Below are 22,447 nucleotides of genomic sequence, written 5' to 3'. Positions count from 1 at the left end.
TGATATAAATGACGAATTGATGGGTGCTGAGGAGTTGATGGGTGCATCACACCAACATGGTACAAGTATACATATGTAACAAACCTGCACGTTATGCACATGTACCCTAGAACTTACAGTATAATTAAAAAAAAAAAAAAATCATTAAAATGGCTCAGTCTCCCAGGCCAAGGCTGTGTGATCACACCCGAGAGTCTCAGCACTGCCCAGTACTCCCTCTCTCCTTGCTGAATTTTTAGTCCAACAGATCATAGAACCCACACCCTAAAAAATACAACGGCATTCCAATAGCATTCTGTTTTGCTTTTTAGCCACCAACAACTCAACCTATTTTCAGAGCAGGTGAAATACAATTCTGAATCCAGTTTGGAAAGATTCTGGCAACCAACACTTTATGTCAAAGCACAAGGAATGATGACAAGGACTCTGGCGATGGAAGATCAAAAACAGGCTTGTTTTATTTATACACAGAACAACTTATGTACAGCACTCAGGTATGGACTATGTACATAACAATACAAGAGGCATTTGTTTCCACGGTGGTCACTATATAAATTAAGATTATAAATACGAGGGGGTAAGCCCCACCTGAGGGCACAGAACCTTTTCTCCAAGACTCTTCAGGGATCCTTCCTGCCTCTCTCTGCACAGCAGACCGTGAGGCCTGTCTGGCAACAACACAAGGGGACCTGGGCCGGGGCAGCAGAGCAGCCCCCCGGACAGCAGCGACACCCCAGTGCGGGACACCAGCCCAGCACCAAAGAGCAGTTTCCTAAGCATTCGTTTTCATTCCTTCCTCACTTCTAACCTGTTAGAACTAGAAAAAATGGTTTTTATGTAAACAGTGTTGTTATAATCACTGACAACATATTAATTTTAAACACTTTTGATCCAAACCCAACTCCTTGCCAGGAGTAGGACACTGAGGACTTGGGATGGCCCTGATGTCCTTGAAGCCATGGTCAGCTGTTTATCCTCATGTCCCCTCCTCACCCGAGTTCCAGCTTGCCTGGGGCTTCTTCTGGGACCCGAAGAGCCCCAGGATGCCCACAGTGCCAGGCCAGCAGGGCCAGTGGTCATGCAGGGACCGCAGGACAGGTTCCCATCATGTCCTGTGTTAGCCTGCTCCACCTGGGAAACCAAGCAACTGCCATGGCTGGCTTATTTCTCCCTCTGCCGACCCGCATCTAAAATGTTCTGGGGAAAACACTCACAGGTGGAAAAGGTGACATACAACCACCTTCCACCCACATCACTTCCAGTGAGGCAGCTAAGTCCAGCAACAGAGCATGGGAGAGTCTTTCATCCAAAAATCCCGGCACGCCGCATGTAGGGACAGGAGGCTGCACCGGGGAAACCCAAGGCCCTGGCTCAGCCTCCTCACTCCAAGGGCCTTGGCCCAGAAGGACCATGAAAGCGGAGCACCCCAAGGCACGTGGAGGGGCCCACCTAGGCGCACTGCAGAGGGGACAGAGGGGCTGTGAGAGATGGGCCAGCGCTGTTCACTGCCACCTGCTCAGGACTGAGGGCTGCCGCAGACCCAGCCCCGTCTATGCCCTCCCCAACAGGTGCAGCCCAGCCTCTGCACATCAGATGGAGTGACGCTGACTAAAGGACCGGGGCGGTGCCGGCAGACACTCCCAACACTGTCTTTCTCTTTGGGGCATGGAGCTACGGCCAGGCAGCTAGGCCAGAGCCATTTCCTCCTCACACCAGGGCAGGGGTTACAGAAACCTCTTCCCAAGATATTTACGAGCCCCTGCAAGCCACAACTATCAAGGGGGAAAAAGGGCAAAGCCAGTGCCCTGGAGGACCAAGCGCATCCTCCACCTGGAGACTGCCCCTGCGGGGCACAGCACTCTGCCCAGGTGAGCTCCCTGCCCTCTGGCACCATCATCTGCTAGTTCAGAGCCAGGACAGAGGCAGGGCAGGAGCAGTATGGACCATCAAATCAGAGTCCCTGCCAGCACCTCCAGCGACACCAGGCCCGGTAGCAGGAGACAAGAAGCCACAGCAGGGGCAGAGATACTCAAGAGAGCCTCTGGCCTCCAGGCCACCGGATGGCGTGAAGAGGTCAAAGCACACCTGCCCACCAGGGCCATGCTCCCTGGGAACCACAGAATGGGCAGAAAGTCTCCCAGAGCCAGGAAACGTTTCCCACACAGAAACACTGAACTCATGTGGACACACGTCCTCTGTCTGCGGGGTCGCAGCTGGCAAGCTGTCTCACTCACAGCCCAAGCTGAACTTGGGACAGAAGGGCAGGCGTCCCCAGGCCACAGCAGGTGAGGGGGAGGGGGAGGGGGTGAGGGAGGGGGAGGAGGGAGGAGGGAGGAACGCAGGCCCTGCGACACCCAGTGAGGGGCTCCCCGCCTGGGAAACAGCACTCGCTGCCTTGGCTCACGCAGGAGGAATTTTTCTTTTCTCTTCACGTCAAATTACAATCAACAGGACTAGAAACATCCATGTTACTTTCAAACCAGGAAAGAGCATCATTTTTGTGCAACAACAAAAGCTGCACCAACAAACAAGGGCTCCTGCAGGCTGCTGGGCCGCAGCCACGTTTCCGAGAACGGGACGGGGGCCAGGAGGTGGAGCCACACGGTGTGGCCACAGAAGGACACAGGGAGAGGAGCCCCCGGGACAATCCAAGCACGTGGCCAGGCAAGGGGTGCCCAGGAGGCCAAATGCCGCTGGATTCCCTGGCCCACAACACAGGCGGGCAAGAACTGAGTGGCCGCAACACATGTGCTCCAGGTGACTCTGAGCTGGAGAAGGTGTTGTTTCAAAGGTAGCTGTGTTGTTATGTTCGAGACCCCAGAGCTCTGGTGGACGGTGTCACGGAGGCTTTCTGTAGCTGACAGAGGAAGTAGCACCATGAGAAGGGGGCGGGCTGCAGCGTCCGCCCAGGGCCTCAGTGGCAGGAGGTGCAGAGACCACAGGCTGAGAGGGCGGAGGCTAGGCCTTGGCGGCGGGGATGTGAAGGCCGCAGGCTGAGAGGGCGGAGGCTAGGCCTCGGCAGCGGGGATGTGGAGGCCGCAGGCTGAGAGGGCGGAGGCTAGGCCTCGGCGGCGGGAGCGCTGCGGCTCAGTTCCTTGATGCCACACAGGATCCTCTTCATGTGGCCCACCTTGGTCACGCCCAGGTCCTGCAACAGAGGAGACACCACCATGGATGCCGGGGAGACAGCCGGAGCCAGAGGGCTCCACAGCAGGCCTGCCACAGTAGCCCTTTCCACTCAGCTTGTGAACACAAATGAGAGTGAAAATGACAAAAACGGTAAAACAAGATGGAAACGGCTTAAAAACAACAACCATACAGATGCCTGGCCCATCGCTCCTGCATTCTAGTCACTACCATCAGCAAGGACAAATCCAAGACAAAGACAAAACACAGGCCCGAAAGCAAGTGGATGACAAATGACCTCACGAGAGCCGCCGTCCAGGACACCCACGGTGGCAGTTTGCCCTCTCGGGACTCGGCCAGTGACTCAACACCCAGGGGTAGCCCCTTGAGGCCAACTTGGGCAGGGGCATGGCGCTGCAAGATGTGGCGTGATGTCTGGCATAGACAAGGCCTGGCACCCAACCGCCACTTCCCAAGGCTCCCTGCAGACGAGTGGCAGCACCCGCCCAGGAGCAGCATGGGGACAGTCGCGTGTGACTGTGCTTCAGGGGGCTGTGTCCCCTCACAGGGTTGTTAACACGAAGACAGTCCTTGTCTGATTAGGCTAAGATAACCAAGGCTCTGACCCCATTATGTCTGCTCCTGGCTTCCTCTGGCTGTGGTGGGTGGAGCCATCACTGCCTAGGGTGAGGGCCACAGTCGCCCCCACCTGAGGTATACACAAAGGCCTGAGGAGAATCGTGATGCTTGAGACATGGCCAGGTCAGGGGAGAGGATGGAAGAGAAGGGAACTGCGTGCAAGCCCAAGTGCAGGTTCCAGAGACACGCCTATGGAAGTACCTTGAGGTCCCTCCGCTCCAGGTGCAGGAGCTCAGAGCCCCGGATGTCGTGCCGCGTGAAGATGTCCTTATACTCACAGAGACTGAGGTGCTCCAGCCAGGCAGCAACCTCCTCTGTCCCCCAGAGGTGAACTGTCGGAGATGGAAAAGCACGAGTGCAGTGAGTGCCCAGAGCCCAGTGCGAGGTAGGCAGCGGCCAGCACCCAGCACCCGAAAGCCCAGTGCCAGGACAGGAGATGCCCCAACAGCCAGCACCCAAGACAGCCCAGCAGCCACTACCTGAGATAGCCCAGCAGCCAGCACCTGAGCCATCTCTGGCAGCCGGCACCCATCACCCAGCCAACAGCACCACCCACCAGCAGTGCAGAAAGAGGCAGAGAGCCACCAATTCAGGGGGCGACGGCTGCAGCAGAGCTGGCATCTGTTCCTGCCAGGTGGGCCGCCAGCCTCTGGTCATTTCCCCGTGTCCCAGGAGGGATTTACCACCACCAAATATGAGGGAAATGTCCCCATGATTGTGGCCAAAGCCAGCTTTTCCTCCAGCTTCTAGAAGGGTTAAATTTCACTTCTGGACCATAGCATGAAGGGAGACAAGCAGATATTCCAATTTCACGTAGCCGGGGCCACCATCATTAACAGAAACCCAATTTCTGGACAAACATGCAAAGAAGAAAAACCCACAGGAGCTGCCCTGACTGGCGGCAAACACCAGTCCCAATACCCAGGCTTGGAGGCCTCTCCAGCCCCTGACAGCACTGGATATGGCCTGGGTACTCAGGGCTGATCCTTCAGACAGAGAGTTTAGCTCCAATTTACTGACCCAAAGGAACAATGTCCTTTAGGATCATATTCGATTGATTTCATCACCCACAATCTCTGGTGGCCTGGGGTTCCCATCACAGGAACCTTGACCAATGCATCGATTTATCAGGAACCAGCAGCCCAGGAGGGAGCAGGCGGAGCATGCCCCAGCGCGGCCTGAGTTCAGAGCTTTGTGTCTCCCAAGTTTGTCTTGTCACCACTGCTGTCTTCCTCCCCACCTCGAATCTCCCAAGTCAGGGCAGGCAGAAAGCCAGAGAGCACGTTAGGGCCGGGTCTAACAATGGTCAGAGGGGAAGGAGGCGGAGTGGAGGGCTGTAGCTACGAACAGACTAGTGTGGCCGCGGGACCGGGGGTTACAGCACAGGGACCAAGAGGGAGGAGCCGCAAGGCCAAGGGAGAAAGCAGAGGCCAGGAGAACGGGGCCGAGCCAGCAGGCATGGACAGCCAGAAACACACACGGGAGAAAAGCAGGTACCCGGGGCTGCCAGGCTACTGTGAGCTTCTTTGTTCTTGTTGTTTTTCTCCTTTTTAAACTTGGTCACGAGGCGGAATTTACCACTGCGACTGCGCTTGGCAAGATCCAGCATCACACTCTGTTGGGGAGAGTGAGAAATACTGAGAATCAGGCTGCAACTGGTCACGGCCTCAGGCCCATCTCCACCAAAGAGGCTGGGAGGGCAGGCAGGGCTGAGACGAGAGGGAGCTGGGAAAGACCTCTTGTTCCTCGAAGGGCTTCTCTCCCTTATTGGTTCTTGTATTTACTGTTGATCTTAGTGACTGTTAAAGTGGCTTCAAAGTGAGCATAGTGTCTATTTTTATCATAGTCTACTGTCTTCACTTTACATGTGCATTTCTCATGAGATTTAAAAACTTTTTGAAAATATCATAAATATCAGTATCTAAACGAAAATTATTAAAATAACCTCTTTAGCCAATCTTCTAGTGTTGGATTGCTGGGCTCTGATTGTTAGTATTACGAGTATCCATCTAACGAAAACTCTTCCTGCACTTTGCATTCTTTCCTTGTGATCCACTCCCTGAGGCAGAAAAGCGGAGGAAGGGTGAGCAGCAGAGCCACATAGGAGCTCAGCCTCTGCTCTTGACAGCCATCAGCATCCGCGACCTCTCCACAGCGCACCCCCAAGGACACAGGGAGGTAACACTGCCTCACTCTGCGATGCGCTCTTTGTAAGAGGCACTCCAAATAAAGCTTGAAAGTAAAACTATGAAAAAAACATAGCAAGCAAGTAGACTTGAAGATAAAAAGAATTACTAAAGATAAAAGGATCATTATATAATGATAAAACCTATGGGTACCCAATAATATAGCCTCAAAATACATGAAGCAAAAATAAACATAACCACAAAGATAAACTGAGATATCTACAATTATGGTATTAGAGTTAACTGATATATCAAGAAGACAAAAAAAAAATTTCAGTAAGAACTTAATGATGTAAACACAACTGCATACAAGGTACATTTACAAAAACCACCTATTGGGCCATAAGACAAGTCTCACCTCAATACATTTCAAAGGACTAGTAACACACAGATCACTGCTTGGAGCATAGTAAAATGAAGTTAGGGAAATAAAAAACATATTCTTGAGTAGCTAATTTAGATGCTTATTATCTGGCACAGTTTCATGACTGTTGCAACTGTCTTAGATATGCAATTTTATTTTTATATTGTTACTTTAGATTTTTTATGGTGTTTTTAATCTTTCTGTATCATAAATTTTTATTAGGAGTATGAGAAAAAAACAGGGCTCTTGTGAGCAATATATGGTTAGGTTTCATTTTAAACACAACCTGAGAATTTGCTTGTAAGAGAAAGCCATGGCATTTTTCTGTTATTTTCGTGCTGTTAGCGATACCCTTGCTAGTCCTTTATTTTCTTTTACAATATAAATTGTATTTTATTTTTGTCTTTGGTGGCAATTTGGAAGATACAAATCTTTTCAGCTTTATTAGAAATTACATTTAAGTTAAAAAAAGAATTTTTTTTTTTAAATGGAGACAGGATCTCACTATGTTGCCGAGCCTGGTCTTGAACTCCTAGGCTAATGTGATCCTCCCACCTTGGCCTTCCAAAGTGCTGCGATTACAGGTGCGAGCCACCACTCTTGACCCTAAAAACATTATTGACTCTTTATTTCTCCAAGTAGGAAAGTCAAGAATGTTGTTTGTAACGTCCTTCCACTGTAAGAGGAGGAGTTTAACATGCTTTCCTTCCCCCGTCCATGTCCTCTTCACAGCCTCTCACCTCACTGCCCACCTTACTGGCCTTAATTTAATCTGGTATTATAGAGCTATGTCACTGTTACATCTGTTGAATCGTTATGTATTATGATTTTTGTAATTTTGGGTAAAATTTTTTATCACCTTTACAATGAATTATTTAATGGATTTTGAGGAGCTTGCACTGTCCTTTTATACCCAAGTGCCCTCACTGAGAAGCTGCAGAGTTTCATCCACCGGCTGGAGGGCCTGAGTCAGTTTCCCATGAAAGGCTTGCATGCGTCAAAAAATGCCCCACGGTCCCGGAAAGAGGGTGCTGTTGTGCAGCTGCCCACTTCTGTCCCCTCGCCTTACTGTTGCCCACAGGCCTCACAAACCCCACTGGGGAGGGGTGCCCAGGTTTGGCATCTTATAGTTATTTGCCTTCTGCAACTGTATTGCCCAAGATGAGCTTTCCTCATGGCCCCTTTGTGTTCCATCTCTGAAGGGGGGAAGCCAAGAGACAGGCTGGGGTTTGTCCCTGTCCAGACACGACCCTCTCCAGGGCTCCTTCAGCCAGCGCTCCCTGCAAAACAATGTGACTCCACCCTAGGGTTCGCTATGCCCTGGGTCCTCGGGTCCCTGCCAGACCTGCAACGAGCTGGAGTCTTTCTGTTTACACAGGAAGAGAGTGTGAGCGGGGAGGGGCGCACACCAAGGGCGCCCTGTCCACAGGCTGGAGTCTTTCTGTTTACACAGGAAGGGAGTGTGAGCGGGGAGGGGCGCACACCAAGGGCGCCCTGTCCACAGCAGGATCCTAAAAAGCTGCCATTTATGCCATGGCGCATCTCCACCCGTGGCGGAGGCTGTGGGGCTGGGCTCAGCCTTCTTTCTACCCACGGTCCAGGAAGCCCTGCAGTTCTGTTTCAGAGAACAGGTCCCTGGTCCTCCAGAGGCACTCTTTTTTTTTTTTTTTTTTTTTTTTGAGATGGAGCCTCGCCCTGTTGCCCAGGCTGGAGTGCAGTGGCGCGATCTCGGCTCACTGCAACCTCCGCCCCTCCAGGTTTAAGCAGTTCTCTGCCTCAGCCTCCGGAGTAGCTGGGATTACAGGCACCCGCCACCACGCCCGGCTAATTTTTTTGTATTTTTAGTAGAGATGGGTTTCACTAGCTTGGCCAGGCTGGTCTTGAACTCCTGACCTTGTGATCCACCTGCCTCGGCCTTCCGAAGTGCTGGGATTACAGGCGTGAGCCACCGTGCCCGGCCTCAAGAGGCACTCTTAATCCCAGCCCTGAACTCCTTCCTACCTGCTGTCCCTCCCTGCCTTAAAGAGCATTTTAATAGCGAAGTCTGGAGAAGGCCCCTCAGGGGCTGCCCGAGCGACACCATCTTGATCCCAGAGCCACACAGGCCACAAGGAACACAGGCACTGCAGGCAAGAGCCACCATGTCCGGGCGACCCAGGCATGGCCCCATGAGCCACATACCTCTTCATCGCCGGGCTCTGCAGATTGGCAGAGCCAGGGGGTGTCTGCCAGCCTCCTGAGCTGTCGGTCCATTTCGGCAAGAGCACTCCCCAGCTGCTCCTTCTGTGGCGGATCCAGCTGCTGCTCCAGGCGGAGGGAAGGAGGGAGAGATGGAGAGTGTACGCTGCTGATCAGCGTGAGGTCCAGTGGGGTGAGGCCCGCCCCAGGCCTCTGCTCTGATCAGGGAGCTCACTTTCCAGAAATGAAGTCCCAGAGCATCCAAAAAGGAAGCAAACCCAGAACCTCACTTTCTAAATAGTGCTGGTGAGAGAATAAAACTGTCCATCGGTCAATGATGAATTCATATACAGCAGGGCTGACACATGACCTGCTTGTGTCCCTCTGTCAGCAAGGAGGTCAGAGTCATTCACCTGTGCCAAGCAGTGGAAATGCTGTAGGAGGCAAAGTCAGCAGTCGTGCCTTGCTGGAGGCAGCACGAGGTGTGCACTGAGGAGATGCATGTGACCACCGGATGTGTGGGATGAGAGGAAGCGTCTGACAAGGAGAGGCGTAGAGTGAGGATTTCTGTGGAGTGAGGAGATGCGTGGAGTGAGGTGTGGAGTGAGGACATGCATGGAGTGATGAGATGCGTGGAGTGGGGAGATGTGTGGAGTAGGCAGATGTGTGGAGTAGGCCGACGTGAGGAGATATATGGGGTGAGGAGACGTGCGGAGTGGGGAGACGTGGAGGGGGGAGATGTGTGGAGGGGGGAGATGTGTGGAGGGGGGAGATGTGTGGAGTGAGATCTGTGGAGTGAGGAGATGTGTGGAGTGAGATGTGTGGAGTGGGGATATGTGTGGAGTGAGATGTGTGGAGTGAGGAGATGTGTGGAATGAATGTGTGGAGGGAGGCGATGTGTGGAGTGAGATGTGTGGAGTGAGGAGACGTGTGGAGTGAGGAGATGTGTGGAGTGAGATGTGTGGAGTGAGGAGATGTGTGGAGTGGGGAGATGTGTGGAATGGGGAGATGTGTGAAGTGAGGAGATGTATGGAGTGAGGAGATGTGTGGAGTGAGACGTGTGGAGCGGGGAGAGGTGTGGAGCGGGGAGAGGTGTGGAGCGGGGAGACGTGTGGAGCGGGGAGACGTGTGGAGTGGGGAGACGTGTGGAGTGGGGAGACGTGTGGAGGGGGGAGATGTGTGGAGGGGGGAGATGTGTGGAGTGGGGAGATGTGTGAAGTGAGGAGATGTGTGGAGGAGATGTGAGGAGATGTGGAGTGATGAGATGTGTGGAGTGAGATGTGTCAAGTGAGATGTGTGGAGTGAGGAGATGTGTGGAGTGAGGTGATGTGTAGAGTGAGGTGATGTGTGGAGTGAGGAGATGTGTGGAGTGAGATGTGTCAAGTGAGATGTGTGGAGTGAGGAGATGTGTGGAGTGAGGTGATGTGTAGAGTGAGGTGATGTGTGGAGTGAGGAGATGTGTGGAGTGAGATGTGTCAAGTGAGATGTGTGGAGTGAGGAGATGTGTGGAGTGAGGTGATGTGTAGAGTGAGGTGATGTGTGGAGTGAGGAGATGTGTGGAGTGAGATGTGTCAAGTGAGATGTGTGGAGTGAGGAGATGTGTGGAGTGAGGTGATGTGTAGAGTGAGGTGATGTGTGGAGTGAGGAGATGTGTGGAGTGAGATGTGTCAAGTGAGATGTGTGGAGTGAGGAGATGTGTGGAGTGAGGTGATGTGTAGAGTGAGGTGATGTGTGGAGTGAGGAGATGTGTGGAGTGAGATGTGTCAAGTGAGATGTGTGGAGTGAGGAGATGTGTGGAGTGAGGTGATGTGTAGAGTGAGGTGATGTGTGGAGTGAGGAGATGTGTGGAGTGAGATGTGTCAAGTGAGATGTGTGGAGTGAGGAGATGTGTGGAGTGAGGTGATGTGTAGAGTGAGGTGATGTGTGGAGTGGGGAGATGCATGGAGTGGGGAGACGCGTGGAGTGGGGGAGATGCGTGGAGAGAGGAGATGCGTGGAGTGAGATGGGTGGAGTGGGGAGATGTGTGGAGTGGGGAGGTGTGTGGAGTGAGATGTTTGGAGTGAGGAGATGTGTGGAGTGTGGAGATGTGTGGAGTGAGGAGATGTGTGGAGAGAGGAGATGGGTGGAGTGGGGAGATGTGTGGAGTGGGGAGGTGTGTGGAGTGGGGAGATGTGTGGAGTGAGGAGATGTGTGGAATGATGATTTCTGTGGATGAGGAGATTCGTGGAGTGAGGAGTTGAGGGCTGGGAAACCACACCTGGGGTGGTTCTCCATTTGTCGAATATTTAGCAAGCCCCTTCCTCCTCTTCATCTTTAAAACCACAAGGCTGGCCAGTTCGTCTCTCAGGCCTCTCCCTGTTCTAGCCCCTGTGATTCAGTAACAGCCCCGTGGCTGCCCCAGGGCTGACATATCAGCCAGTTTTGCAGGGCTGAGCGTGGAAGGTGCCTGAGAGTGTCACCAGCTCTCGGCAGGAGCAGGACTCTGCAGTACAGGTTTCTAAGACAGAAAAGCATCTTGTGTCCACTACGACAAGGGTGTTCCTGCTACAAGCGCTTCTTGCATGCTTGAGACAACTTGACGGAAGGGTTGCCAGCAGGGGTGGGCACCAGGCGCATGGCAGACCAAATGACCTCTGAGGCCCCTTCCTTAAGGCCGGGAACTCTGGACTAAAGTGTGCTGTCCTCTATTCCCAGCAACCTGATGATAGCAGTCGTTTCACACACAGCCCAAGCCCTGCTGTTCCCAGGGCACCAGCTTACCAGCGCCATCTTCCCGGACAGCAGCAGCTCCGTCTCACTGCGCAGAGCTTTGAAGTTATTCACCATTTCCAGGACAAAGCTGCAGTTCAGCCCCTAGGAGAAACCAAGGCAAACATGCTTGGGGAGGGCCAAGGGCTGCAGACGCTGAGGAGAAGCCAAGACTGAAAAGGCCAGAATAGCTACCTCTGTGGTTCTGGGCTTGCCATACACCCGGTCCATCGACTTGGAGCTGGCATTGACGGCGTGGGCCAGTTCCTGCTCCATGTCCCGGTGAGACTGAGCTATTTCTCGGATACTAGAGAGGAAGAGAAGCACGGGCAGATGTCAGGCCAAATGGAAGGGCAGCCTTTCACAATACTCATCTGAACACGGCCCAGGCACCACCCGGAGGGCTGATGCGGAGGGCAGGCCCAGCAGGACAACAGGGATCGTGGCTCAGCCCAGCCACCGTTCAGTCACAAGCTTGGGCACAGAACGACCAACAGCAAATGGGAGGGCTTACAGGAGTAATCTGATATCAAAATCCAAGATTTCGCAGGGAGAGAAATGTACAAAATGAGGCTTACAAGCTATAAAACGGCCAGTGCACAAGCGGCGGTGCACACAGGCCCACTGCAGAGACTGCTATAATAAGGCACGACCCCCAGGTGCCCACAGCCTTGCTGGAACCTTAACTGGCCGCTCTGTCCCTGGGGACAAAAGGACCCTCATCTGAAGAGGACAATCCTGGTGTAGTGATGGGCTCCGAGCCAGACCCCAGGCAGCAGCCTTTATGGGGAAGACGGTGAAAGCACAAGTCACAGCAGGTCTCAGGGAGGCTGAGATGTGGCTCAGGCAGGTGAGATGGGGAGACAGAAATTATAGGAGCAGTGCAAGCAGATGCAGCAGGGCCAACCTGTCCTGACCCTGTGGAAACAGACCACTGCCAGTAGCTTCCTGCAGTGCTGTGCAGGTGCACCTTCCAGGCAGGCCACAGAAGCCACCATGGGCTTTGAGGGGACAGGGTAATGGCCTTCCAGGGGAGGCCACCAGAAGCCTACTGCATAGCAAGGAATTAGCTGAACTGAAGTCCTCCAGCCCCATCACTGATCTAGGTGGGGTGGGAAAGAGACGAGGACAGGGGCCGCAGTGGCACCAACTCCTGGGGCAGAGAATGCGGCGCCAGGAAGGACTGCAGCTGGTATGGAAGTGCAGAGCGAGGAACGTCGGCGATGACTGGGACAGCGACCACCTGCTTGATAAGAGCCGGAGGCTGGCACATATGATCCATCTGCACGCCAGGGCTGGGCAGGCTGCCTGGAAGGGCACACAGCATGCCGGGCACAGAACCGACGGGAGCACCCATCCACAGCCAGGAGGAGAAGAGGGAGCCCAGAGGAAACAAGAAAGGGACAGCAGGGCACCAGCCAGCGTGCGGCCACGGGGAGAATGCAGGCAGGAAGGCCCTGTACCAGTGAAGAACCACAGGTGCCAGCTGGAGGGGCTCACAAGCGGCACCCGCACAGGGCAGGCGAGGAGCAGGGACAGCAGACAATGCTGACCACTGGCCACAAGAGACAGACACAGTGGCTCCAGGGGCACTTCTAGAAGGCAGGTGAGAGGAAATGCCCCTAACAGTTTTTTTTTTTTTTTTTTTTTTTTTTTTTTTAAAGTAAACTTGAAAACAAAGAGCAAGCCTGTTCTCAGGGTACAATGAGGCAAAGTGAAGGAGGCTGGCAGTGGGCTGCCCTCGGGAGTCAGGGCAGGGTTTTTTTGTTTTGTTTTGAGACGGAGTCTCGCTCTGTCACCCAAGTTGGAGTGCAGTGGCACGATCTCGGCTCACTGCAACCTCCGCCTCTCGGGTTCAACCAATTCTGTTGCTTGAGCCTCCCAAGTAGCTGGGACTACAGGCGCCCGCCACCATGCCTGGCTAAATTTTTTTTGTATTTTTAGTAGAGACAGGGTTTCACCATGTTAGCCAGAACGGTCTCGATCTCCTGACCTCGTGATCCGCACACCTCGGCCTCCCAAAGTGCTGGGATTACAGGCGTGAGTCACCGCGCCAGGCTGAGCCAGGGCAGGTTTTAAATGAGTGGCCCTGAAAATCACAGTGGGTTTTAAATTCCAGCCAAGTAAACTCCAGGCGAGTTCTGAAAGACCACTGGGGAAATGAGCCAGAGCTGAGGGCACACGGAAACGGGCTCGGCCCTCATGGGTAATAATGCAGACCCCGCAAAAGTCAGGAGCAGCAGCTCTACGCCCCAGGGGCACTGGAGGAGCGCAGTCCTGGGGACCCCGGGGGAGGCTCATGGGCAACGCAGAGGGGCAGGAGCCCACCTGTGAATGAGGACCCCCGCCGCCTGCCCAAACTGGTCCATCTGGGTGGCCTCCTCCTCGGACAGCATCTCCGGGTGCAGGGAACAGGATGGAGGGCGGGGCAGTTCGCACTTCTGCTTGTCTTCCCAGGACTTCAGGGTGCTCTCAAATGCCTATGGACCCGAGAGCCCGATTACACCTGCTGCCCTGAAGCATGCGTCTAACCGCCACAGACACTATGGGGACACCAATGAGATCACAACTAGGAAAGGGACAAATGGGATTTTTTTTTCTTAAACATTTGGGGAAGGAGATGGTCCTAGAAATTACTGCCCTATTAGTTTAATCGTTGGGTCTTAAAAAAAAAAAAATCCTAGAACAAAACACAAAAAGCTCCAGCTCTTAACAGTGCACACAAGCGCCTGCAGGTGAGCCCTGGACCCCACCCAGGTACCACAGGTGGCCGCTCTTACCCTGTCTCTGGTCAGTGTCTGTGCCCGGTTCTTGTGGACAATCCGAATGTACCCTGGCGGCTGGACCCAGGCCTCTCCGTCCACCTGCACAGGCACGCCCTCATCCCCAAGGATGGAGATCTTCACTGTGCGACACTGAGCAGACATCACAGTCATTACTCGTGCTGAGCCAAAACCCCCAGGGGTTTTAAAGTGCTGCTGGCACCACCACGACCTTCCTGCTCCACACACGCGTCCCTGCCTTGCAGGACACCCCACCTCCGCCTCTGGGATGGCACTCTGCCTGCAGCTAGCCTTCTGCTGTTGCGTCACTGAGCCAAGAGTCTGTTTTCTCCCACTGTCCCGCCCCATCCTGCCCTGTCCCCTCACCGAGCAGTCAGTGCCTGAGACCTTGGTGCTGAGACAACAGGTGTCAGAACCCAGGGGCAGGGGTATCGTAGCTCCCAGCAGCCACTGGGCCCCTGGCACGTGAAAACACCCCCAGAAAAGAGCAGATGGCATCGTGGATGACGATGAGCCATCCATCACCATCCTATTCCTCCTTTTCAACAAGAAACATTGCCAAAGAGTGAAAATTGTGAACTTCAAGCAGCCTACAGCTAAGGGTAGACAGAGTGCTGGAAGAGACCAGACAGTTGCAAGCTGGGGTTCAGCCAGTGGGTGTCATCAGCACCCTCCTCCGCCCCAGTGCCTGTGCCTGGGCACAGAGTCCTGCCCCATCAGCCCATCACTGCTGTCAGAAATAAGCCATGGGGGCACTCTCAGCCCTCAACCACTGGGCCTCAGAACCGTGATCGACGGCCCCAGATGGAAATCCCCCCACACCCCACACCAGAGCCATGGGCTCCGTCCCCACCTCCAGCTGCAGCTTTGAAAGCCGCAGACACGGGCAGAGTTCACCCCGCGTCTACTCTATCTCATTCCACCTCAGAAGGGACAGGCAAGGCTGCGGCTCAAGCGGGATACACATTTTGAAAGAGTTATCTTGGCCGGGTGCAGTGGCTCACGCCTGTAATCCCAACACTTTGGGAGGCCGAGATGGGTGGATCATTTGAGGTCAGGAGTTCAAGACCAGCCTGGCCAACATGGTGAAACCCTGCTTCTACTAAAAATACAAAAATTAGCTGGGAATGGTGGTGGGTGCCTATAGTCCCAGCTACTCCTACTCGGGAGGCTGAGGCAGGAGAATCACTTGAACCAGGGAGATGGAGATTGCAGTGAGCCGAGATTGCACCACTGCACTCCAGCCAGGGCAACAGAGCGAGACTCTCTGTCTCCAAAAAAAAAAAAAAAAAAAAAAAGAGTTATCTTGAGAATTTAACTGTCAAGCATAGCACAAGAAAAGCGCTCTGGCCCAGGAAATGGGGCCACGAGCTGTCCAGAACAGGACATGAGGCAGCCACATGGCCCTGGAAAGCACCCACCCTCCCAGTCTCCATGTGCTGCCCGAGAATTTAGCACACTCCCGGCCAGGCACCCCAGGACCATGGCCACTACCTGGGCGATCCGATGATGCTGCAGCCTGATGACTCGAGAGACGGCCATCTGCATGCTGCCGAACACGGCGACCACCTCCAGAATCTTGTCATCAAATGATGGAGCTGTGAAAGTCTGCAAGGGACACGTTAGAGCTGACCACCACTCCACACATCCCCGCACAAGGCCACCCCCTAGCCTCATTCCCTCCCTCTCGGGGTCAGCCCCTTCCAGCTGGCGGGAAGTTACCAGGTAACTGCACTCCTGAGGGGCTTCATGTTGCAGGCCCTGAAACCAGCTGCCTAGGTCCAAATCCCAGCTCTAACCCTGGCAAAGTTACCGAATCTCTCTCTCCCCCATTTCCTCATGTGTAAAATGGGGAAACTAATGGCACGCTCCTCCAGGGCCATCAGTAGGGCCGAGTGAGTTAACACTGCAGAGTGCCAGGACTGGGGACAGCACACACCACGTGTGCAGGAAGCGCTGAATATTTCTATTCGCCAGTACGTACGAAGGAAGGTTTAAACCAGGTTTAAACCTATCAACACCATCCCACAGTTCTTAACACAAATTCCAAACTTCTTCCCCGGCTCACATGGCCCAATGTGACCCAAGCCCTGTAGACCTCTCCTGTCTCTCCACACTCCCGCTGCCCGCTGCAGTCAGGGCACCTCTCCCACATCCTCCATGTGCCTGCCCTGTCTTGACTCTGAGCCTTCATCTATGCAATTCTCTGTGCCTGGAAGAGCCTCCCCCTCTCCTCTGCCCACCTAACTTGGCCAACTCCAAGTCATCCTTCAGATCTTGGCCTCCCAGACACCTTCCCTGACCCTCCTTCCACATCATACCCTCTGACCACATGTGCTGACCACAGACCCTCACTGACCACCTTCACTGACACATCTGCTCTGCTCGGCCCTCTAGACGATGAGCTGGGTGGGGGACCCTGTCTATCTTGTTCTCCATGGCAGCCCCACTGCTGGCACAAGGGAAGGGCTGCTCCGCTGCAGCCATAGCAGAACACCTCCCTGCTCTCGGACAGCTCTTCCCCACTCAGCTCAGGCCCACCTGCCCACACCCCATACATACATCATCTTCCTTGGTTCCCCCCCAGAAGTTGGTTCCTCCGGCATAGCTGGGAATGTTAAGGACAGCAATTCCCTGAAGACTGGGGAGTGGGATGGGTCGCCCGTCACACTGAGCAGCAGAGACACAGAACAAAAGAAAAGAGAAAGGCATGAGTCAGCCGCTCCTTCTCTACCAGCTTCCCACCACCAGGGGCTCAGGAGCACAGCGGTGGCCAGGGCATCTCCAGGCAAGTCCCTGTGCATGGAGGGAATGAGCAACAGGAGAAGTGACGGGCCTGGCAGTCTGCTGATGGGTGGAGGCTGGCCTGCAGGTGACAAGGACCCTCCCACTCACCTCCAGCAAGACCTTTTGTTCCAGGTTCTTGTAGGTTCTGTGCAGCAACTCTTTGGTTCCAAGAACTCCATACCACATCATGTTCTTGGTTCGGCTCCTAGAAACAGAAGCAAAGACTTGCCATGGGTCTGGGCTTTCTTCGTACAGTTAACCAGAGCCATTTCTGTGAAAGCTGGGAATGGCATCTGACCCACAAATCAGCTATATTTAGCAATTATTTACAGCAGTAACATCTGAAGAACACATTTTTGTTTTTGCAGATACGCATAAAGAGATATGTTTACCAATGGGAAATTTTGCTAAAGAGTAACATTTTGCCAAGGAAGTAATCATACCCTGAAAAGTAAATAAATAAAGTTAAAACATTATAGAACTCTATAAAAAAAACTTCTACACATCCTGATTTTTTTTCTGCCTAAAAAAATTATGCTTACCATGGGAAAATTAGAAAATATAGAAAAGCACCAAGGAGAAGGCACTCCTCATAATCCTCCATGCCTAATCCAGCACCTGTATGCACCCTCCACATGTGCGAATGACAAATGCCAAGTGCTGCTGTGGATTTCCTCAGTCGTCTTTGCGTATTTATTTCCAGTTGCAGTAACTTGTTTACGGTTTCACCACCTACTTGGTCCACTTTACCCTACGCCAGCAGCGCTTCCCTCTGTCGCCACACGCTCTCTGCAGACGTGGCCATCCTCAGCCGGCACTGCTCTACCACAGCTTATCGAACCGATCCCCGTGGCTACACTCCTCTGCCCCACGCCTGAGCTCTGCAAACGACACACTAGGAGCCCCTTTCGTACCTACTTCAACCAACATTTCCAGTGACTTCTGTAGAAATTTCCAATGACATTTGTAGAAGTGGAATTTTTCTCAGGAGAACTTTTCAAAGCTCTCAATACAAACTAAAGAGAGGTTTGACCAGGGTTCCAAGGCTCTAGAAATGTATCATGCATGCCCCTGTTCCTCAACTACTTATTTTACCCTGCTAAAGTATGTGTATTTTAATACTTTTCCCAGTGATTTTTGGACTAACAGGGATTTTTAAACGATCTGATGTCACCATCCTGTGCTGTACAGGGGTATGTCCCTGGGGCCCCTGAGCCATTTTCTCCTGCATGTAAGAGCCTCAGAGTTCAAAAGTTCTTTGAGTTCTGATGCTTTTGTTTTCTAGAAATTTCCAACTACATATAACGTGAGTAATGACTGAAGTTGGCCCCTCAGGTGTCAGCATGGCTCCCCTCGAGGTGGCAGTGACACCATGAGGAGGATGAGGCCACATGGGACCACATGGCTTGGTTCATTCAAGCCAATCCTGACTCAGCGGATGAAGACTCCAGCAAGGGTCTCCCAGTTTCTGGGTCAAGGGCTATTCTCTGCACAAATACCGTCAACCCCCACACCCATTTCTCCCCGCCCTAGTTCTAATCATGTCAAAGCTGAACCGTCTCTCCGGCTATTACTGTGGGGTGGGGTGGGAGACATTTCTCCCTCACTTCTTGTGTTTCACAGACAAGAGGGAATTCTACTTCAGCCCAGGAAGAAAAGCTTGAGAAGAGGGACCCTTCTCATTTTTCTCCATCCTCTCTTCAGATTAGGACCGAGTATCCAGTAATTTTAGGGGAAAAAACTGAGCATCCTCAGTGATGTCCCTTGGGGCTCGCACGCCACCGTCTTCCTGCAGAGGTCAGACTCAAGGGCCTCGTGGGCAGCCTCGGGTATGACGGGGGAGGGCCAGCTGGGGTGCCGATGAACACACAGACCCTCCAACAAACAATGCTGGGCACTTACGCTATAGGTGCAATAACTTCTTGGCACACCTGCCGCTTTTCTGTAGTATCACGGAACCTCTCATTAAGAGATGCAGCCATTCCAATGACCACCATCACTGGTTTTCTGATGTTGAATTTCCCTTGACCTGGCCAGCCTGAGAGGTGCTTCCCTTCCATCTCTGAAAGCACCCGTGCTTCTGACAAGGAAATCGGGGCTCTACTTCTGCCCCCCGCCTTAGCATTCTGCACGTTCTTTAACCTGCTGAATCCAGAAATCTGCTACTGTCTGGAAGGAGAAGCCACGCCCCTGAGCCTGTTACCTACCTGCACTTCTCTGGGTGCTCATCGCGCTTGTTGTTAAAGTCCAGGGATATCTTTGCATCCAGGCCGATGCCAAAATAGTTGTTCATGACACACTTCTCCGTGTAATACTCTCTGCAAAGGTGAGTTTTAAATCAACTACAACAGCCCTGCTTCCAGCGTGGACATGTTTTCAGTTCAATCCCACGTGGCCCAGCAGTTCTGCGCCTGCTGGTCACACGGCAGCTCTGGGCTGAACCTCTGGTGGAGCTGCCGGACTGTTCCCCACAGCAGCTGCCCATCTTACACTCCACCAGCAGCACCAAACCTGAAGACATGTTTACGGCACAGAAACTCACACGTTTCAACTCTGGATCTCAAAACATTTCTCAAACATCCCTAGTTACAATCAAAGCTGTCGCCAAATTAAAAAGGGAAATGACTTGAAAACATCCATCCCAGCCCCACAGCAACAAGGCTTCCCTTTCTCCATGTGCAACAGACAAGAAGAGACTCATCTCATTCAAGTTTCTTGTCCCCACCCAGCGGGAAGTCCTGCCCCTGCAGCGCCCCCAGCCGCTGGGAAAGCTCAGCCTGGCCTTCATCCTCCCCAGCCCCAGGGTCACACTGGGGTTCCCCCCCAGGGCAGGTGGATGAAGGGAGGAAACCCTGTTCCTCCATCCAGAGGCTACAGCCAGGAGAAGAGGATGCTCTGGAAGTTTCCAAAGAAACTCAATGGGTGGATGGGCTTGGGAACATTGCTCAGGCCAGAATTCTGACACACTTTCGCTTACTGAGCCAGTGCTGCCGGATCTGAGAGCAACCAGCATGTGTCAGTGTATTTATGATCCATCTAATTCAAGTGCCCGACAGCTGAGCCAGAGCAAAGCTCTGGGACAAAACTGTTTACCAGGCGGAAGACCATGTGCCTGGCCAGTATGTACAGGTCCTGGGAAAAGAGAGAGATCCAACAGAGAGAAACAGGGCAAAGAAATGAGGGAAGGCAGAAGAGAGACTGGGCTCAGGGACCTGGAGCAGGAGGGGCAGCAGTGGCCGGGGCAGTGGGAGATGATGGGGTGCCGGGGCCTGCTCAAGCCCAGCTGCAATGAGGCCTACACAATACGGCCCAGGCACACACCACGGCAGGAAGGCAGCAAACCACAGCTTTGTCTCCCCAGGTGAAGAGAAGAGATAAGACCACCCAGCTTAGCAACAGAGGTGGAAGTTCCACAGTCTCAGATGAAGTAGACAAAGGAGACATCCAGTTCAGGGGCCCCTAGGGACAGTGCTCGCTGTGGGGTTGCAGCTCTGGCCTTCCCAAGGAAAACAGCCTCCGGAGGGCTGAGAACTGAAGCCCCAGGTAGCCCCAGGGGAGGAGGAGACCAGGCCAGGAACAGGGACACTGAAGTGCTGTACCAGGCCAGCACCTGGAATCCAGGGGTCCACTTTCCCAAACCCAGAGCCTCTGTGAACCACACATTTCTTCCTGTCACTGCCCCTGACCACTCCAGAAAAATGGCTGGCCATGTTTAACCAACTGCCATCAGCTGCCCAGAACCTGCAATCAGCCAGCAGAAAGATGAGTCTAGAAAAACAGGTTTTCAAAACACCACTTGTCTCCACAATGGTCTCCAATACCTAGGAAGACTCCATTAAACTGCTATACACGTCCTCACTGCCTTACAGGCCAGCAGAGGAAGAAGGCCTTGTCCCCAGCGGAGTAGCAGTGTCAGCACGCAGGCACACAAGCAGCCCTTACAAGCCTCAGCACAGGCCAGTGTCTCCCTAGGGTGCTCAGAGACACGAGAGGGGCACACGGAGGACCCTCCAGCCCAGAGTCTATTGTTCTGCATCACCAACAAGGAGAGCAGGTTTTAGAGGAAAGCAGGGGGAGGGATGACAAGAGGAAGATGGCAGGCTGTAAGCAGAAGTCAGTGAGGTCCAGCCAAGGTCATGGGAGAGTGAACACGAAGAACAGCACAAGGGCAGCTCCCGGCAGGAGCAGCTGAGCCTGTGAAAAGCCTCGGAAGGGCATGCAGGCTCAGGGGACGTCGAGCAAACACTGTGGGACCTTGGGAAGGAGACGGGAGGCGCTTTGCCTCTGCAGATGTGCAGTAGTGGTTTCCAGGTCCACTCCTTAAGCGGAATCTCCACGACTTCTCAACCTTCCTTATCAGCTACCACTGATTTCTCTAGTTAATCCTGAGCTCTGTTTTCTATGCACTAGCAGCCATGTTAACAACACGCCCACTTGGTTTCTCCCTCATACTCACAGGGTTTCTGGTTCAGAGTTAAAGGGATCAGCATTAATTAACAGGCGACTGATGACTGAGCCACCGGGTAAGGAACCAGACATTCCAGCCCGGACATCTGTAAAGGAGATATAAGAAAGGTGGCGGGTCAGGAGCTACAGACTTAAGAGAGGCCCGTGGGTCTGAAGCTGGTGGACCAGTATTCTGCAGAACATTATCATAATTAAATGTGTCTAAAATTATGTATAACCATGTCCGAATTTCGCCAATAGTCTTAGGTCAAAAATCACTGGAACAAAAAAACCACACTGGGTGGCAGAAACCAACACCTACAAAACACATTAAAAAATGGCTTCTAAGGCCGGGTGTGGTGGTGTGTGCCTGTAGTCCCAGCCATTTGGGAGGCTGAGTGGGGAGGATCACTTGAATCCAGGAGGTCAAGATGCAGTGTGCCATGACCACACCACTGCACTCTAGCCTGGGCAATAGAGAGCGAGCCTCTTTTTAAAAAAAAAAAAAAAAAAAAAAAAAAAAAGGCTTAGAGAGTCAGTTTTCATGTTCTCATCAAATGTAAGCCACTCCACCAAAATGATCTGAGAGTTGAGGCTTAAGGCTTTATAAGGTTGCCTTCATAAGAAATGAACATCAAGGAACGCTCCAGGCGGCCAGGACCTCACCCTCCCTACGCCTCCTGCAACCACGCTAGAAGCATGGGACGGTCCCTCGGATTCCCTCATCAGGCCGGCCACCTCCCTTTTCCACTCAGAAATCTAATTCCTTTATTCTTCAAAACCTGACTCAAACATCACCTTCTCAATGACGTCTTCCTGGGCTCCTCGCGTGGTTATTTGGGTACTAACTGGCTTTTGTTTTTTAAAAAAAAAAGAAGCACTTTTCATACAGTTGTGTAAATTTTTAAATTCCACCTATCTTTCTCAGGGACCTGTAAACTTTCCAAGGGCAGCAACCCCATCTCTTTCAGTTTGACGGACCCAGCGCCCAGCACAGCGACAGGTCCAGCGTTGTGCTAGGGCCCCCACCAGTCCCTCCTGCTGGCCGCCACTCACTTGGGTACAGGATCTTGGTGTTGAGTGCAGGCAGGCCGTCCCGGCTTCCCGGCTGGGGCGGAAGGGAAGCAGAACTGCCCAGGGACAGACTTCCTTTGCTGATCAGTTTTTCACACGGAGATTTCAACACTGTA

The 22,447-nt window shown here is 53.1% G+C and overlaps 1 protein-coding gene across 9 annotated transcripts in view; it reads right to left on the bottom strand.

Moving 5' to 3' along the window:
* Nucleotides 1-433: 433 nt before the first annotated feature.
* Nucleotides 434-22,447, bottom strand: part of DGKD (diacylglycerol kinase delta) — a 114,911-nt gene continuing 92,897 nt past the window's right edge. For 7 of the 9 annotated variants that reach the window (XM_017859372.1, XM_017859369.1, XM_017859374.1 and 4 more), the window contains 14 exons: nt 22,314-22,442; nt 21,268-21,364; nt 19,019-19,129; nt 16,920-17,016; nt 16,587-16,694; nt 15,519-15,632; nt 14,022-14,156; nt 13,570-13,721; nt 11,437-11,548; nt 11,254-11,346; nt 8,497-8,616; nt 5,263-5,380; nt 3,967-4,097; nt 434-3,148 (listed from right to left, as the gene is read on the bottom strand). In XM_017859372.1, coding sequence (XP_017714861.1) covers nt 3,059-3,148; nt 3,967-4,097; nt 5,263-5,380; nt 8,497-8,616; nt 11,254-11,346; nt 11,437-11,548; nt 13,570-13,721; nt 14,022-14,156; nt 15,519-15,632; nt 16,587-16,694; nt 16,920-17,016; nt 19,019-19,129; nt 21,268-21,364; nt 22,314-22,442 — 1,607 coding nt within the window. In that variant the 3' untranslated portion in view covers nt 434-3,058. The remainder of the gene's footprint in view (nt 3,149-3,966; nt 4,098-5,262; nt 5,381-8,496; nt 8,617-11,253; nt 11,347-11,436; nt 11,549-13,569; nt 13,722-14,021; nt 14,157-15,518; nt 15,633-16,586; nt 16,695-16,919; nt 17,017-19,018; nt 19,130-21,267; nt 21,365-22,313; nt 22,443-22,447) is intronic. The other 2 variants (XM_017859371.1, XR_001882830.1) reach the window with 2 other exon arrangements.

Source organism: Rhinopithecus bieti, unplaced genomic scaffold (assembly GCF_001698545.2).
Source record: "Rhinopithecus bieti isolate Rb0 unplaced genomic scaffold, ASM169854v2 scaffold_50517, whole genome shotgun sequence".
Classification (NCBI taxonomy): domain Eukaryota; kingdom Metazoa; phylum Chordata; class Mammalia; order Primates; family Cercopithecidae; genus Rhinopithecus; species Rhinopithecus bieti.
This window is presented reverse-complemented; position numbering and strand designations above follow the sequence as displayed.